The sequence below is a fragment of the Limulus polyphemus genome, unplaced genomic scaffold, assembly GCF_000517525.1.
Source record: "Limulus polyphemus unplaced genomic scaffold, Limulus_polyphemus-2.1.2 Scaffold99, whole genome shotgun sequence".
Taxonomy (NCBI): Eukaryota; Metazoa; Arthropoda; class Merostomata; order Xiphosura; family Limulidae; genus Limulus; species Limulus polyphemus.
Window position 1 is genome coordinate 186418 of NW_013665709.1, and position 19776 is coordinate 206193.

At 33.6% G+C, this 19776-nt stretch overlaps 1 protein-coding gene across 1 annotated transcript in view; it reads right to left on the bottom strand.

Annotated features, from left to right (window-relative positions):
- Window positions 1–19776, bottom strand: part of LOC106469811 (uncharacterized protein CG43867-like) — a 206013-nt gene that overhangs the window by 29094 nt on the left and 157143 nt on the right. The window contains exons 22-26 of the mRNA XM_022399301.1: window positions 19140–19295; window positions 13878–13975; window positions 12176–12317; window positions 9199–9329; window positions 8883–8949 (exon numbers count right to left, since the gene is read on the bottom strand). Coding sequence (XP_022255009.1) covers window positions 8883–8949; window positions 9199–9329; window positions 12176–12317; window positions 13878–13975; window positions 19140–19295 — 594 coding nt within the window. The remainder of the gene's footprint in view (window positions 1–8882; window positions 8950–9198; window positions 9330–12175; window positions 12318–13877; window positions 13976–19139; window positions 19296–19776) is intronic.

Sequence of the window (19776 nt, forward strand, 5' to 3'; positions counted from 1 at the left end):
TTCACTTTACGTTATAAGGAAACAATGTGGTGTTTCACTTTACGTTATAAGGAAACAATGTAGTGTTTCACTTTACGTTATAAGGAAACAATGTGGTGTTTCACTTTACGTTATAAGGAAACAATGTAGTGTTTCACTTTTTTTGAAGAAACAGCTTATTACCTTTCAAGGAAACACATTTTGTGTGTATAAAATGTAATTAATACTTACAATAACTCATGATACTTTATCTGAGGAATTATTTACTACATAAACCATTAACATTATTTTATGCTGAATCTATCATCATTCATCATACTACTACCTGACAAAAGAAGTAGAGATCAACATAATCTTAAAATCCTGCTGGAGAAAATATGTTTTGGTAGTGTTGAAAACAAGTGAGTGTCCCAATAAACATCGACTTCTCGCTCGCCAATGATCAAAGTAAAAAGTTTTGATTAACAGTGCCTTCTCGTCGACACTGCATGAGTTAGCTCCAAACTCAGAACTTTTGAGTAATAGGCAAATAAAGAAACGAAGCTATTTACGTAATCTTTTTCTCCCTAGGCAACGAAATGACAAAATGGGTTTTTATTTTCAAGCTCATGCATTAAAGAAAAATAAAAAGCTTAATGGCGTTGGTCAGCTGATAAGGAGCTAGCCAAGTGTTTTGTCTCCGCACGTTGTATCACAAGATATTGCCTATGGTCGCACTTATTTTTCATTTTATACAAAAATGTAGAAAATATATAATTCTGTGTTTAAAAAAAAGGAACAAATGTAATATTATATCCTTTGTTAAACGGATTATGTTCGTGTTTTGATCGTATATATCTATATTAATAAATATACGAGTAAATTTTACTAATTAATTCATTCCGTAGAAGCTTAACCGCGTATGTTTGTTTGTTTTTTGTTTGTTATAAACAAACACAAAGCTACACAATGGTCTATTCTGTGCTCTGTTCATCGCGTGTATCGAAACCCGATTCTTTGCGTTATAAGCCCACTGACTTACAGCTGAGCCACTTATAGCTGGGCTAATTATATATGATAGACTAATAAAAATGTACATTATAACACAAAACTCAAAGAATCTTAGTGAGTAGACTTGAAATTAATGAGACATATCGCCATATGTGTACAGTGGATATGAAATGTGTAAAATGTTAATATTTATCAACTGTTGCTCTCGCCATCACTTGTTTAGTCAAATGTATATTAAAAATAACTGAAAAATAAATAAGCAGAATCAACTATTAAAAATCATAACTAAAAATCTAAGGATGAACGATAGTACAAAATGTAGATGTGTCGCTGCTAAGGCGGAGTCATATCACTGAAATATATCTGCTTATATTATGTTGTTTTAAGTTATATCATTAGGAAGATAGCATTATGCTGCGTGCATCAGGCCATGTATTTAATTGTTCGAACATTTGGATTATAAGTTCAACACAATTATATACTGTGACTTTTCCATGCGAGACAACATTTTCCATCATAAAAGAACACGTGTGTAACTTTAAAAACATCAAATATGTTTTACATACTAAATACGCCATGTGACAGATAATTACGTGTTCGATGGCAGGCCACGTGTTTCTGTTTATGACCATCACATACAGTGGCGTTGCCACGTGATAGTCAACTAACTCTCTAACAAGAATTTAAAGCAGTTGTAATAAAAACACGTGAAGAAACGAACTGGCAATTACATCCATTATTTGTTACTAAAAAACTCTTGGACGAATATTGATTCCATGCACGTGTTTGATATATCAAGTACTCTAATTTACATTCTATCTTACGATGAATCATCTGTTCTATTAAAAGTTCTGGTAACTTAACACTAGAGAGCGCATACACCTGAGTAACTTACTGCAAGGCGCACAACGGCTTACATTCCAAACTTAAACTAAAATACCCAGTTTCTACAATATATTCTTGAGAGAATCTTAGCACTAAGAGAATAAGCTGCAGTGACAGCTGAAGCACGTTGTCTGATATATTATTTTTTGATACAAACTGCGTCTGAATGAAAGTATTCTACTTTCCTTCAACTAGTGCCAACAACCGACACTCGCGAGTTAAGATTTGAAATTAGACTAAGTTATATAACGACGAAAAACAGGAAGGCTAAGGATGATAATATGCGAAGTCTCCAAGAATCGCGTTGTTGGTAAAACAAATATTTCAATATATGACACTAAGATGTAGTAATATAATCAATAAGTCAATAGCTAACTAATTTGTTCTCTTCCTAATATTTTTGTTTACTATTGAACAACATATATGCCACTATACGGAGTCAGCTGCTGAAAGTTCGAACTTTAGGGTTTATTTGTTTGTAATTTTGCGCAAAGCTACGCGAGAGCTATCTGCGCTAGCCGTCCCTAATTTAGCAGTGTAAGACTAGAGGGAAGGCAGCTAGTCATCACCACCCACCGCCAACTCTTGGGCTACTCTTTTCCAACGAATAGTGGGATTCACCGTCACATTATAACACCCCTACGGCTGAAAGGCCGAGCATGTTTAGTGTGACGGGAACTCGAAACCGCGACCCTCAGATTGCGAGTCGAGTGCCCTAACCACCTGGCCATGCCGGGCCTCGAACTGAAGGGATTTGTGGGTCAAACCCATTAATGTGAGAGACCAAATTGGTTTATTGAGTAACGTTAAAAAAAAAGATTAATGAAGGAGAAATTTATTTCATAATGTTTCTTGTTTATTGAAATATTTTAAATATTTAAATATCCCTTTGATGGCTCAGTAGTAAGCTTAAAACTTATAACGTTTACTTGTTCCGTTTACTGATTTTTAGTTCTACTCAAAAGATATCTGTTGTCCAAAATTTTGAACTAATACTAGAAGGAAGAGCACTCACGGGGAATTCTTGGGTTACTATTGTCTCACCGTTATTATTATAATGCACCCACGGCCAAAAGTGCGGAGCGTGGTTTTTGTTATTGTATTTTAGAGGTAACGGGACACAAACAATGGACTCGCACGCTAATCACAGAGCAACCTTAATAATACAAGAAGTACGCTATAGTTTGATAAGTCTGTATTTACAGTAGACTGATCAAAACATTCTGATGATTGGGTGACTAATACATGACATTAATCCATTCTAGCAATACACATTTTGGACTAGAGAGACAATAATGTGACATTGAATGTCCATTCAAAGTTTCTGAAATACATGACACGTGCTTGTTGTACAGAGGCAAAAATCTTTTACCCTAAAATTCATTAAGCAAAAGTAGAAATATGGAAATATAGAAAAGTAACGTATAATCCTATATATTTGACCAGTTCACTATTTAAACCTTCAATATTGTTACAGCGTGTTCTAATGAAATATATTTTGACCAGTTCGCTCTTCACAACTTTAAATATTGTTGTATCGTGTTCTAATCAGATACATTTTAACCAGTTCAGGCTTTATAACCTTCAATATAATCATGCCTTGTTCTATAGTTGAGCGAGTTCTTTCGTATTATTCAGTAAAATTGATGCGAAGTCCAGTCCACCTAACGATAACGAATCAATTTATTTTTTCAATGAAATTTTATTACAGGATGGAAGCTATATTTACTGGTAGGCCTAAATTAGCAAACAATGTTTCAACAAAAATTGCAATGCTATTTAATATACCCCTAACTCAAGCCACTTGCAAAAATTCCTCACTAACTGAGTGATAACAAATGCACTAAATGGCTCACTGACTAACTTACTAACTCTATCACTGATGAAAAGATACATGACCTGGTAGTTAAAGCCCTGGACTCGCAACCTGGGGGTTGTAATATCGAACCTTGTCACTGGACATGCTCGCTCTTTCAGCCGTAGGGGCACTATAATATTACAGTCAATCCCACTGTTAGTTGGTAAAGAATAGCCCATGAGTTGGCGATTGGCGGAGTTAACTAGTTGTCTTCCCTCTAGTCTATCACTTGAAAATTAGGGCCGACTAGCGTCGATAGCCCTCGAGTGGCTTTGCGAGAAATTCAATAAAACAGACGAACAGACTCACTAATTCTCGCTGTCCAACTCACTAAAACTTTAACTGACACTGTTAACTAATTAATGTTAACTCACTCAGTCTGGTGTTTGCATATTGTGCTCTAGTTATCGAACATTCGAGATTCCATAGAGACCTAAATCTTCACGAAACTTTTAAACTTCACATCATTATTATGTTAAACAAAAACAGTCCCTCAAGTGAACAAAACATTAAAATACAAAAGCAATTTATAGACACAACATATGAAATACTGTGATTCCCACAGCACAGCAGATCATAGCATCGTATGTGCAGGACTCGCTTAAATATTACTAAGTCATTACCAATTTCAAATATTCTTGTTGTTTTGAACAGTTTTACTGAATCTTTCTAGTTTTGTGAGTGCTATGTAACAAAGGACACTGCATACAAGTTGTAAACTTGTGTAACTCTATGTTTGTATATCACCTTTTTGAAACATTTTCTAACCTATCGAGCATTATACACTTTAATATCACACCTTCTAAGAATAAATCTTAAATATAGCGCGATTTCTTTATCATCGGTTAATATTTCATGCAAGAATAAAGCGTTTTATGTGGAAATATCAACGCATTCGAGTAAATGAGTCTTTTCTTCTCCCCTCCCCCATCCCCCGGTGAGACAGTGGTAAGTCTACAGACGTGCAACGTTAAAATCCGGGGTTCAGTTCCCCGCGGTAGTAACAGCAGATAGCCCAAAGTGACTCTTTTCACAACAAATACTATGTCTAATGTGAAAAAGGCAAAGGAAACTAAATATCTCAGTGGTTCTCTTGCTTCAGGTCAGTCCTTGTATTAAACACCTATTATGTTTGGGTACGTTTTATCACTTAGTATAGTCATTCTTGGCTTAAATAAATGACTTAAGTTCCTTCTTATAACAGAAATATATATATAAGCATATGAAAGACAGCACGGAGAAGCGAACCTTCGATAATTTGAATACTTTGTTGTACAGTAACGATGTTTGTCTGCGATTTGACTGATGATTGAGTGCGAAAGTTATTGAATTAAACATTATACTATTGCATTACAGTAGCGTTATTAGACTTTTTTACTACGAAATAACAGGAATTTTGAAGTGCAATGGCTAATCTACGAGTGGACACCAGATGCAAGCTAATAATAATTTCCTTTTAAACTGCAATCATCATGGAAACGCAATCAATAATGACGGAATCAGTCATTTTTGACTGTGGCGACATCTTGTGACATGTTAACGATTGGCATTAAATAGATATAAATAATTAAAAAGGTGGCAAGCTAATAATAACTTCCTTTTGAACTGCATTAATCATGGAAATACAATCAATAATCATAGAAACAGCCGTTTTTGACTGTGGCGTCATCTTGTGACATGTTAACATTTGACATGAAATAGATATAAGTAATTAAATATTGCATTAATAATATGTATATGTTCTGATTGATTTCTTTTTCAATTAATTATTATGTTTTCTTCTATATAGTGTATATTTAACCAAAGGACTGGTATTTTCAACAATATACATGATAAAGGTCATGATTTAATATTGTAGAATACAATAAACAGAGAAATAACAATGCTAATTATATGTGACTTCTCCACAACCACAGTCAAATGTATCAAACAACGTTTTATGCTATAGCAGGTTATTTGTTCCACTTTACAAGCTACCTTACACACCGTAATACTATATATATATTCTTTATTTCGTACTCAAAGTGATAAGTGCGAGGAGAAATTAAATTGGTTTTAAAAGTGTGTTTATTATTATGTCTATACACGAAAATGTTGGTGGATATTGTTTTCACCCGATATGTGGCTTAACCTATAAAACACCGTTATAGCTGCAACTTTACAATAGTTAATTGTTTACTTCAAATTGTAGAGCAACTTAGAGTAAAATGAAATAAGTCAGTAATACCACACTTAAGTTTATAAGTACAGAATATTTCAAAATAGAGGTGCTCAGATGTACAGCTCAGGGCTGAAACGTTTAAGCTATAAAAAGTAAAACACCAACGATTATTGGTTTTCTATGTATATTGAATTTCAGTTAACCAAAGACAGTAAAGTTTATAACTTTTGGTAACGTACAGATGCTACTAATAATAATTGTAGCTACGTCAGTAATACGACTATGAGAATGTAGATTTATAAGATTTGTAACTTAGATATTCTTTTCGTATAACATTATAATTTTCTCAGTAGCGCCCTCTTTTTATCCAAGTCACAAAGAAATTGAGTTAAGCCTAACTTATATTTGTTTGTTAAAGGTTTATATTTAGTTTTAGTGGAAACTTACTGCATCTAGTAAATGATATTTTATCGGAATGCAACAGTGATAGTCATATTTCACAGACATTTAAAGAACCTTCTGAAAATGTTCTAACGTTGTATAAGAAGAATATGGAAGAATGTTTCCTCTGCTTGACACTGCCTAATTATCTTTAATAATGATTAATGTATTTATTGTCCACCGGATACCTCATTAAGTATCAGCAGACAAGCAGAAATCCTTTTGCTAAATGTATCTCCTATGACCCTATTTTACAGGTAATTGCTGTCTGCAAAATGTCTAGAATTTTCTCACTGATTCCTTAAGTTAGTGAAAGAATATTATCTGGTGATATAAATGGTTCAAATTGTCTATTTAGGTTTCTAACACTCGTGAAAATAGTTCGAAAGTGCGTGAGATTTAGATGGTTAGATTCAATAATAAAGCAGAAAAATATAGCAATTAGGACTAAACATCGAGTTAAGCATGTCCCGTTAACACATATCTGATGAACCAAAGGTTGCTTTGCTTAAACTCAAAAACATTTCCAGTGCTTAGAATAGTAATCACCACAAAAATATTGTTATTGTATGGCTTATAGTAAAACTGCGTGTTTTTAATCGAGATAGTTTATGGTTTTATCAATTAAAGTAACAATATGCTGTTGAAACAGAGAGTTTTAAATACATCCATTAAATTAAAACATGTTGCATCCTTAAAAAGTTTATATATTTCAGTTGAATTAAAGGCTTCCTGCATAGTAAAGAGTTATATATTTGAGATGAGGGAGCAGATTGGTTCTGTAGTAGAACTCTCTTTATCGAAGGTGGCGAACTGGATTATATTTTCTGTGATACCACAACATATTCCCTGCATTTTAAGACGTGGATACCATTTAAGAGTGACAGTCAATCCCTTAGCTTGGAAGTTGGGTGATAGGGTGTTGTTTGCTAACTGCCTTCCCTCTGGTCAGTTGTTCAAAATTAGGGATAGAAGCGAATAGACATAGCATCTTTGTCATATATACAAAATACTAATACAAATATTTTAAATTGATAAAAGGTATCCTCTATTTTGAAGAATTTAATAACAGTTTAATTGAATTAAATATGTTTAGTGACACTGAAAAGTTGCTTATCTTAAAACGAATTAAAGGCTTAATATATCTTGAGGTGTTAATTATTTCGAATTTCTTAAAGGCTAACTTTATCTTGAACAGCTGAATACTTCAACTGAGTTACTAGACTTACTACACCTCGAAGACTTCCTTATTTAAATGTATAAAATGTTTTCCGTGCCCTGAAGAGTTAAATAATTCAACTAAATTAAGTGCCTACTTTAACCTGATAAATTTAATACTTCAACCTGATAAAGATTAATTTTATCTTGAAAAATTAAATATGCTACCTTAATTAAAACTTAAGCTAGATATTTCTTTCCGATACCATAAAAGTAGGCTCGCCGACAGGGGGGGGGGGAAGGGAGCAACTGCCCAGGGGCCCAAGCAAATAAAACTTGCAAAACATCTTTAGGCTATATCTTCATTTAATCATAAAAAGCATAGTTATTTGGCTTTTCTTTGCATAGTGACGCTTGATACATTAAGAACGACTGAAATAATAATTTGAGTAATAATTAATATATACTTGTTACTCTATAGAAGTAATAGATATTTGTTGTTAATTCATTAACGTTTCTACGCTTATACTATGAGCTAAACACGGATGATGCTATGGAGTTGTCTTGTTTATGAGCTCATTGCTGCCCTAATTTTGGATCTTCTTTTAATAAATTCTTAAAAATGTTAAAAAAAGATTGAGAAAGGGGCCCGGCGAGGATGCTTGCCCCGGGGCTCGTGCTGGCTCTCGACGCTCCTGCTTAAAACTAACAAGTTTTGTTATTGTAAGGTCTAAAAATCTAAATAAACGTTTAATTTACAGCTCAAGAGTTATATTTTCTGACAATCACTATAATACGGTAGCATTTCTAAAGTTTTACTTGAGAAATGTCTGATTTCTACATATGAAAGACACCTAACTTCCAGCATTAACTTTTAATATTGAATTCAATACTTCTTTTATTAAATCACATAATGTGATGGTTCTATTACAATTTGAAAGATACTTTGAAACTAACAATCCATAAAAACTCAGTGTACGTTGAAAATGAAGTAACTGACATTTCTATTTGATAAAAACAACATTTAGAAAGTTATTAATGGTTTAAAAACTTTATGATAATAGAAATAAAAGGTTTAATCTTCTACTGAATGAAAAACCTATCTTACTAGCGAAGAGCTGAGCACCACACAAGGATCACTTGCGAGCACAGTTCAGATAGGTACGAACACAATATTGTGTTCGTATTTATCTGAACTGTGCTCGCAAGTGGTCCTTGTGTGGTGCTCAGCTCTTCGCCTCTAAGGTAAGTTTTTGTTTCAGTAGAGGGCGACAATGAAAGGCCGAACTATGCTGGATTGTGTTCGTATTTATCTGAACTGTGCTCGCAAGTGGTCCTTGTGTGGTGCTCAGCTCTTCGCCTCTAAGGTAAGTTTTTGTTTCAGTAGAGGGCGACAATGAAAGGCCGAACTATGCTGGCCAGCACAGTTCGGCCTTTCAGTGTCGCCCACTTGTTTTTGATAGTTTCCTGTAGTTGTCTGCAATAATTCAACATATTCTAGTTCATCTCAGATATGTATGTTATAACAAAATTAACAATGCAAAATAAAGTTCTAAGTAAGTCAACTCTATTCAGTAAAGAAAATTTAACCGATGCAATAAAATGTTATTAATAAAAGTAAGCTTGCCCAGTAAGTTTAGATTCCCGTATATTATGAAATATTCTGACTTATTAATCTCCATTAGCCTTACAAAACAGTATTTTTCCTGTAATTATCTCAACATACTTCTCTGTCATAGTTTCCTTGTATCTGTGTGGAAAAAATCGTTCCGCCACCTGTTTCAATTGATGGACAGAGTCTCCATGGGGGGCTCCACTCCCCCGAACTTTTTCACTATCAAAGTCACCAAATTCTATCTGAGAAAAGAATCACAAGTGAGTAGAATGTGAGAAACAAGAGAAATTATTGTACACGTACCAGCAAGAATGATTTGTAGTACATCTGTTTAACGTGAAATATCAATTTTTCTCTTATTGATTAAGAGCTCCTGGTGATCTGTGTACAGTGTACACAAGCTGCATATTATAACACACATCTATAATGTTCAGACGCGGTGTGCCGCAACATAAGAACATGGGGTTCGAAAGCTTTATAACACATACGTTGTTTGCAGAATGTGTGTATTATAATGCACATCTATAACGTTTATATGTGGTGTATCCCAACATAAGAGCATGATGTTCAAACGTTATACAATATATGTATAGTGTATATACGTTGTGTATCAGAAAACACCTACATAATGCTCAAAAGCTATGTTTCATAACATAGCATACAGTGTACAAGTTGTTCATGGCAACATATCTATATAGTGTTAAAACTCGTGTAACACAACATATGTATACAGTATTATAAGTTATGTATCACAACGTATTATATTCTTCGGGTAACTCATAATAAAAGAGAAACAATTAGATTTTTAACAATAGGTTAATTGGTGAATTATTTCCATGAACTTAGGCCTTAAATTACGAATTAACAATGTTTCTTTGATCCGTGTTCTTCTCTCGTCATTGGGTTGGTTTGTTTCGAATTTCGCGCAAAGCTACGAGAGGGCTATCTATGCTCTCTCGTCATTGAACTTGAACAGAAATGAGTGTATTACAATGTGAATACCACAATCTCGAATAATGTGATCTCTTATATTAGATCAGTTGTCACTTAATAAATTAGCATGTTCTTGTACACGTGTTTTTAGCCATCTGATGGTAGACCCAATGTACTTATAATTGTATCTAGGACATTTAAATTCATAAACAACATTTGGTGTTATTACAGACGATATCCTGTCCTTAAATCTAAAGTTTTGCAGTCACTGTTCTGGTCGAAAAGGTACACGTATATTTATCTATGGATAAGTTCTATAAAAAGTATATATAATTTAGTTGTTGCTTCACTAATATCGCATGCCTGCCAGTATTGGGTAGTACTATTGATATTGTTTTTTTTAGACACATTATAGATGAATTGTTAGACGCCTCCACTTTTCTTTAAACAATCGTGTATGGTGCTACAAAATTCACTGGAAAACCATTTTCTTTAGACAGTTTTTATTTTATTTAGTTCTTTATGGAGATATTCAAATATGCTAGTGATTTTGTAAGCGCAATGAACCAACATACTGACTACATGTTTCATGAAGAATAATGGAATAAAACTGAAAAAAATGAAATTTTAAGCCTGTAATTATCTTTTCATGAAATAATTCGCTTTCAGATTTTTCTTCATTGTTATGAATCAAAATGTCCACAAAAGCAAGATGGTGATCTTTTTCATGTTCAACAGTATACTTGATACTATGACGACAGTTATTGAGATATTCGAAAGATTGATTGACCTGTCCAAAGTCCTTGAAGATAACAAAAGTGTCATCCGCATAACTGTAATAATATATATATCGATTTAAAGTTATCAGGACAGTTCTTTAGTCATTCTTCTTCACGGAAACACAATAAAAAGTTTGGCAAAAGTAGACGCTAGTCTCGAGTCCAAATTTTAAGGTTTAATAAAACTGTATATTGTGCCAGTTTTGTAAAATCTCTGTATACCAACATCCTCTTAGAACAGACGTTACAACTAGCAACTGAATTAATTTATCATGAAGACAGGGAAAATGGACTACCCAATATTATTTTTCAGCAGCTATTGGAATTTGCTACAAAAGACTTGCATTTCCTCTTATTATTTATATTATTATTATTATTTATGATCAGATTGACGATGCTGTAGTGGGCTCGAGACTAGCGCCCTCTCTGGCCAACCTATTTTGTGTTTATCATGAAGAACAATGGCTAAAAAGCTGTCCTGACAATTTTAAACTAATACATTATCACAGTTATGTGGATGACACTTTTGTTGTCTTTAAGGACTTTGAACAGGTAAATCAATTCTGAGGATATCTCAATAATTGTCATCGTAGTATTAAGTTTACTGTTGAGCATCAAAAGAGATAGCCAGATTGTCTTTCTGTACATATTGGTACATAGCAGTGAAGATAAATTTGCATGTGAAATCTTCCATTGAGAGATATTTACAGATTTATATATTCATTTTGCCAGTTTTATTCCACTCAAGAAAAATTTAGTCAAGATCTTAACTAGTGAAGAAACAGCTATGCAAGCCTTTTCATAGAACTTATCCACAGATAGACAGACTTGCGTGGGATTTTTGCAGTAGAAAATTGACTGCAAAACTTCTTCAGATTTAAATGTAAGATACATTCTCTAATAACATAAAATATTATTTACAAATTCAGATATTCTAATGCAGTTCTAAAAATACTGTATCTACCATCAGATGGCTAAAAAAACATGCACACAAATATGTTCGTTTGTTAATTGACAATCTAGCATAAAATATCACGATATTCCAAATTAGGAAACAGTAACACATTCATCAGAAGTCTACTTATCAAAGAAATATTAGTAGTTTGTAAATTAAGATTTGACCTAGACTAAACTAATTCATTAATTGACTTATTCTTAGTATCACAGCACATGTATATAATGTTACAAGTTGTGTATCAAAACATAACATATGTAGCAAGCATAGTTTGAAGATAAACGTGCAAGAGTCTGCACCAAAACAATTTAACAAGTTTTCAAACTATGACATTTTGGTTATGAGGTTGCTACGAAATTATTGCCGACCTAATTCTACAAGTTTTAGAAACAAGTCTTTACAAGTTGAAACATGCACGTACCTGTGCCTTTAGAGCTGCAAGTTCTAAGGCTAAGTTCAGAGATAACGGAAACCTGCCTTGAACTATTTCTTCGTTCACATGGTATGCAGTAAGTAGCCTCTCTTTATCAGTTTCTGCCTTTAACATCTGACGAAAGCAAAGTCTAGAAATAGAAATGGTCAATATTTTATTTGATAATGCTAAATTCTATCATAAAATACTTTGATTTTCCTTTATTTGTACCATTCTAAATACAATTTAATATATAATAATATCGAAACTGACCTAATGATTATGATAAATTTAAATTCATTTCGTGACTTCTCGTACGAAATACTTTCCTAAATGTTAAAATAATTTTTACATTAAACAAATCTAATCAATAAGTGGTTTATTGCTGTTTTTGTTTCTATATTTAGTGAAAGAAACCTTTTCCTAGAAATGAAAATATCCCACATGACAAGATGCAAATGAAGCAAAATCTGGTCTTTTAGTTTAAAAAATAGTTTACAGATGGAAACACATTATTCCACAAATCCTCTTAAGGTTTACAACTTGTAATGTCGCTAGGTGCTTTCAGGGCTTCATAGTTCACGGCTTTTTGATGTTTTCTTGTATATCTCATGTTTTCTCTGGTAATTTTGAAAGTTTATTTTATTGTTATTTTGCTACTATTTTATATTATCATGTTTTTGTATTTTGTTATGTATAGCTCTAGTCTTAACGTTTGTTATAAAATACTTTGTCAAAAATAATTTAATTATTTCACCTTTCGTACTTTCATCGACATTCTCAACATCTTGTACAACATAATATCACATGAAAGTAACAGAGTTTTAGATATTACGTTGTTGCTTTACAGTTTAATTGAACGTGAATTCGCCAATACTCACGGGTTTTTATTTCGGCGCTTTTTTTACTGATATTTTTAAGGGTTTATTTTCATGATTTATTTGATACTTCCACTATTTCACATTTCGTAATTTTACTGATACCACCAGTTTTACGTTCTGTTTTGATATTACAAATGTTTGTGTTTCTATAGGAGTAGCCCGGCATGGCCAGGTTGTTAGGGCGCTTGACTAGCAATCTGGGGGTCGCGGGTTCGAACCCCCCATCCCACCAAACATGTCGTGGAGGCGTTATTTGTAACGATCAATCCCCCTATTCGTTGGTAAAAGAGTAACCCAAGAGTTGGTGGTGATGACTAGTTGCTTTTCCTCTAGTTTTACACTGCTAAATTAGGACCGGTTAGCGCAGATAGCCCTAGTTTAGTTTTGCGCGAAATTCAAAAAACAAGCAATCTATAGGAGTAATTTCATTATTCTTTTTTTGAAAGAGCTTACTACAAAATTCCCCTTTCCAGCACGTTTATATATGCATGATTTCAATATGATACAGTAAAAAAACTACAAAAAGTTACAGAGCAATGAAATTGAAGTAAAGATGTTTGACCGTATAAATTATAAAGAACAGATATTTAAGGGAAAATTATTTCAAAGGCTGCACTATCTAGTATACTTCACCGTGCTAATAACCTTGAGCAGTAAATGCAAAAATGAATTAAAATTAGATTTTGGATGCGTATGGTTTTGTGAGTTAATTTTGTATCTTTCTCAGATCGTATTTAAGGGTCCTGTAATATATGAGTCTTGTTTGATGCCACCAGCATAAAAACAAAAGTAGTTTTAATTTCAAACTCATAATGAGTGAAACTTCTTACCGGTTTTTGTAAGTCAATTTGACGATCTTCGTTGTTTCGAACTTTCCCAGATGTCCTTCCCGTAAAGCCTGTTCCCATTTCGATATGACATCACAGAGCTTTTACACACAAAACAAAAATGACACGTATTCAGTCAAAGTTAGAACAAAGATACTTGCTTAATAAACATGAACTTAAGTATAAAAAAACAACAACGAATGTTTTATCTCCTAATATTAAATTTTCTTACTTTGAATCACTGACGAAGCTTATAGATAAAAGGACATTTGGCTATACAACCTTCCATTATAGGAACTATAGGGTACCTTTATTAATTCATCAGAATGGTCAAAAGCTTTATTGAATGCTAAAACAGGAAACTTTCGCCTATTCTATATGTTTTATTGTTTAACTGAGGTTTTACGGAATAAAGAAGATTTAATTTTTTAAAAAGTCGTAATATAGAGTCTGTAGACTCTATATGTAGGGATGGCCAAGGTACTCAATAGGCATAATAGAAATATGCACGCTAAAAAATCAACATCGACAGAGTGTTTTACTTTAAAAGATGATTGCCACTAACTTTCATGTGTTTCTCTATCCAACATGCCTCCAAAACAAGGCAAGAAACCATCGCTAAGATACCAAACCAGAAAGTGACCAACCCGTCAGAGTGTTTTACTTTAAAAGATGATTGCCACTAACTTTCATGTGTTTCTCTATCCAACATGCCTCCAAAACAAGGCAAGAAACCATCGCTAAGATACCAAACCAGAAAGTGACCAACCCGTCAGATTGTTCATCTTTTTTCTTCTTGTTTCAGTTGAGATAACTTTACAACTACTTTATCAATATTATAAGTTTAATATTTAATAGTCATCGCTTAGTCGTAATTAATAGTAGTAATTAAAACAAATCATAATTCTAGTGTAAACGACGTTATCATTACCCCTTGAAGTTGGTTATTTTAGAGAAATCTTGTGTTCGTTTTAAAAGCTTAAGTACAGGGTGAAACAGGAATTACCAATCAATAATAGATGAACATTAGATAACTGTAACACGCAGAATACTCAATGCTTTGTACACTATACAATCGATGTCTTTAGGGAGCCAACCCCTATATTATGTATGAAGTGAAAGAGTTTGTTTGTTTGTAATTAAGCACAAAGCTACACAATGGGCTATCTGTGCTCTGCCCACCACGGGTATCGAAACCCGGATTATAGCGTTGTAAGTCCGCAGACATACCGCTGTGCCACTGGGGGGCAAAGTGAAAGAGTATGAAAAAATCAATACACATAATATTAAATTTTATTATACACATTCATAGAATACACTAACTTTCAGTCAGGGGAAAAAACGTCACAAAACAAGTTATAAAATCATTTTGTAAATGTGAAATGAGTTAGGGATGAAAGTGCCATAAAAGAATGCAAACAAGAATATAGGGATGATACAGCTATACAGGATTTCAATATTAAAATGTAATGTTATACTGTAAAATGCATACTTGACTTTAATATTGCTTCAGTTGAAAGTTATATATTCCTGAATGTTGATATGCAGTTTGTTTATCATAATATCATGGTCATGTCATGGTAGGCATCAACGTAGTGTAACTAAGAGCATAGGACTTACGTACAAGGAAAACCTAGTTGAGTCAAAACATGTATTGATTATTATAGACTATTACAGACTCTCGCTACGAAGTTGGTTGAATTGACCGACCTTTAACTATTTTATACTCGTGCATTTTACAGTGTAACATTAAATTTTAATATTGAAAGTCGTGTAGGGATGATATATGTATAGCTAGCTGTATCATCCCTATATTTTTGTTTGCATTCTTTTTGGCACTGCTATCCCTACATCATTTTACATTTACAAAATGTTTTTTATTACTTGTAATTATATTATTATACTTATCTGTCTCACGTATTGCCAAATTTTAATTTTTATTCACACATTCTGTTCAAGTCCCGAGATTAAATTTCACTCTATATCTAAAACTGTAAAAATAAAGTAAATTACTAATCTTTAAAGACTGTAATCTTAACCCGTTATGCAAACGGAGGCTAGATTAGTGTAAACCGTTCGTTTCCAAAGTACAAATGAAAAACAAACAATAAAAAAACAAAAATTTTAATTCTTTAACGGATTAATTACGTTTGAAAGAATTTTACATACGTCTTGGTGACAGTTCAATGATGAATATTTTAATGTTTTTCGATTTTTTTTTAAGTTCCAATAGGGGAATGTGATTAGGAATCCGACTTACCTATAAGGTTGGATAAACACTAACCTCCATCTAACTCATTCAGATAAAATAAATGCTATATTTAGCAACTATATGAATTAACTAATTTTATTATTTAAATGTTCTTGGCAGAGAGAATTGCGAAGGGTATGTGTGTGTGCCATGCGCAAACTGCTCCTTATCTAGGAAAATGACGCAAGAGAACATACTAGTGTTGGGCAATGGTGTACATTACAGCTGAAATGTATAGCAGAAATATATGTAATTCGTGTGGGGTAAGACTACTCATCGCGGTTGATGCGTCTTAACCTGTTTGTTTGTTTGTTATTGAATTTCGCGCAAAGCTACACCAGGGCTATCTGCGCTACCCGTCCCTAATTTAGCAGTGTAAGACTAGAGGGAAGGCAGCTAGTCATCACCATCCACCTCCAACTCTTGGGGCTACTCTTTTACCAACGAATAGTGGGATTGACCGTCAAATTAGAACGCCCCCACGGCTGAAAGGGCGAGCATGTTTGGTGTGACGGAGATTCGAACCCGCGACCCGCAGACTGCGAGTCGAGCACCCTAACCACCTGGCCATGCCGGGCCTACGTCTTAACCTAAACCACTCCTCGTAAAGCAATGGCACCTTACAAAACAAATCAATGAAATCAAACTGTATTTCTTTCACGGCATATTAGACTGTCTATATTTCGTCATTGTTTGAAATTAACATAGTTAAATTCCCTGAAATATCAGCTTGTAGGCATAAAAATATTAAGTGCTTACTTCAGATCAAAGTTGCTAGAAAACAGCAAGTTAAAGTCGCGCTTTGATCATTCATATTAGTGCTCGTCCGCTAGTAAATTTATGTACAGAGACACGTAAAGAATAGTTAAATAAAATTCACTCTACATGACAGCATAAGTGATGATACAAGGTTGGCCGTTTTACCGTAGAGAACCGTCTTACCTCACTTTTCCATACCTTCTTCGATCTCTGTCACGTTCCTCTATAGGAAATTTATCATTTATGACACAGTAACAAAGTGGAATTTAAAAGGGTTGAACATCAGTGGCCATTAAGAAGGAAAACATATGTCATTCTGTTAAATACAAAAAAAATGTATAGTGCAAATTCTTCTCAAGTGTGTGGAAATTATCTCTTGTAATTTTCTGGAAATGTTTCTCATAGTATTCACTTCTCAGCAACTAACTGCTGAAAATACAATAATCCATATTAAATCCACTTCTTGAAATTTCACGACCAGCAATATTACATATTGCACCTTTTTTTATGGTAACGAGTGTTAACAAAATTCCGTAAACTGGCAATATTTCATTTAGTATTTGCTTCAAAGTAATTCACTGCTGATAATATACCATATTATAATCATTCTCAAAATCTCACTTCTGGTAACATTCAGCATTATAACTACTTCCTCTCAGTAAATAGATATAGGAAATATTCTACACTATGTACGATTCTCAGTAACCCACTACTGGTGAAACTACGTACTGTATATTCACTGACCCATAGTGTCAGTATTCAATATGTATGTAGCCCTCAGTTATCCACAACTGGTAATATTTCTTGTTGTGTATGATACTTACTAACCCATTACCGGTAATCTTCTTCTCAATAACACACCAAAGGCGATACTGCCTCAATGTAAGTTTTGTTAGTTGGAAAGTGTTTCGTTTCTATCCATAATTTTTCTTCTAAATTTCTTAATTAGAGTGTGTTGCAAACGTCATTATACCTTTAAAATTTCAGCAAGCTCACACTAGGTTGCGAACTCACAAATATCAAAATGTTATACGTGTTTATTCATACGAGTTCTTAAACAACAAAAGAAAAATATCTTCTTACAAACAAACTCGGAATACTTTCGTATTCGACTGACAAACCAATAAAATATATTAATCTTCTAGATGAAAAATACCAAGAATCAATAATACAGTAAATATGTCAAGAGAGATTTGGATGTGTTGGTTTCAAGTGTTAAACCTGCTACCGAGCATAATAAACCTGGTGAGAGTTTCAAGTGTTAAACCTGCTACCGAGCATAATAAACCTGGTGAGAGTTTCAAGTGTTAAACCTGCTACCGAGCATAATAAACCTGGTGAGAGTTTCAAGTGTTAAACCTGCTACCGAGCATAATAAACCTGGTGAGAGTTTCAAGTGTTAAACCTGCTACCGAGCATAATAAACCTGGAGAGAATGGTAAGAATAGGGGAACAAATATAAATTTACCAAGGTAGGATTCATATTCAGCTAATACAGCCTTATTTTTTTCTAACACGGCGGTTGGCCTTTGGTTGCCTTTAGATGTGGTAAATGTAGTTAATCTAAGGAAGTTTAAAGAAATGACTGATAAATACTTTGATGGTAAATGCTGTTTTTGAGTATTTTTAATCTTCAGTTTACTATACTAGATTGAACAACAGAGATGGACCAATAGGTCCCTTGTTGTCCTTAATATATGTATATTGGTATCTTTTTGAATAAGCGGCCCATCCAAAAAAACCCGTAAGGTTCATATACAGTCGTCCCTAATTTTAAATTACTAGCCAAAAGTAGGGAGCCAGTCAGCAACACCCACCGCCAAGACTTCGTCTGGTTTTTTGAATCGAATAACGGATTGACAGTCACTTTTATAAAATGACAACAGCTCACAGAACCAAGTGTATTCAACAACACCATGACCCGAACCTTGGGCCTTCCATTCCTCAGCCTGGCATATTAACCATGATATCACACCCGGCATTGTTCGAATGAATACAGTTTGTACTATTCCAATAAGAAATACAGAATTTATAACAGTAATATATTTTAATATTAATTTATAGTAGTTAATTTAAATACAGTTGTTTATACAAAAAAAAAAAGAATTCACAGATGTGCTTAATATAATTTAAAATTAGTTTGATCATACCAATTCGGAAGCTAATTCCGTATGAGCAAAAGCTTTTGGTAAATTTGAAAAGTAAATCCTATGAAAAACAAAGCTAAAAACAAAAGTCATATAAGAAATTCTCACCTTGGCAGAGTTTTGAAGGCAGTACTCCAAGCTTTTGTCGATGGGATCGTCAGTAAAAAGAGCAAATCCTGACTGTACGCAATCTCGTATACCAGATTCGGCGTTGATGGTCTGTATGAACTCTTCTACCGTGGAAGATCCATCAAAACCAACCACCTAGTGAATCAATAGGTATGTATGGAGTATGGAGATTGATGGAATTTTAATTGTCCTGTCATGTTTTCTGTGGAGGAAGAGGTTTTTAAGGTTTGTTTTGTTTATAATTTAAGAAAACTAACTGGCTTAGAGCTCATAGTTTATTATTTTATGCTTATTTTGTTTTGGTTTTCAGTACATATTCCAATTGAGTTTGTTTTTTATTTATGACGGTTTTGTAGAGATTTGAAAAAAAGTTTAAATTTGTTCAAGAAATAAAATTTTTTCTTAAAATCGTTTGTTTGTTGTTTTTTTTTAATTTCGCGCAAAGCTACACGAGGGCTAACTGCGCTAGCCGTCCCTAATTTAGCAGTGTGAGACTAGAAGGAAGGCAGCTAGTCATCACCACCCACCGCCATTCTTGGGCTACTCTTTTACTAACGAATAGTGAGATTGACCGTCACATTTTAACGCCCCCACGGCTGAAAGAGCGAGCATGTTT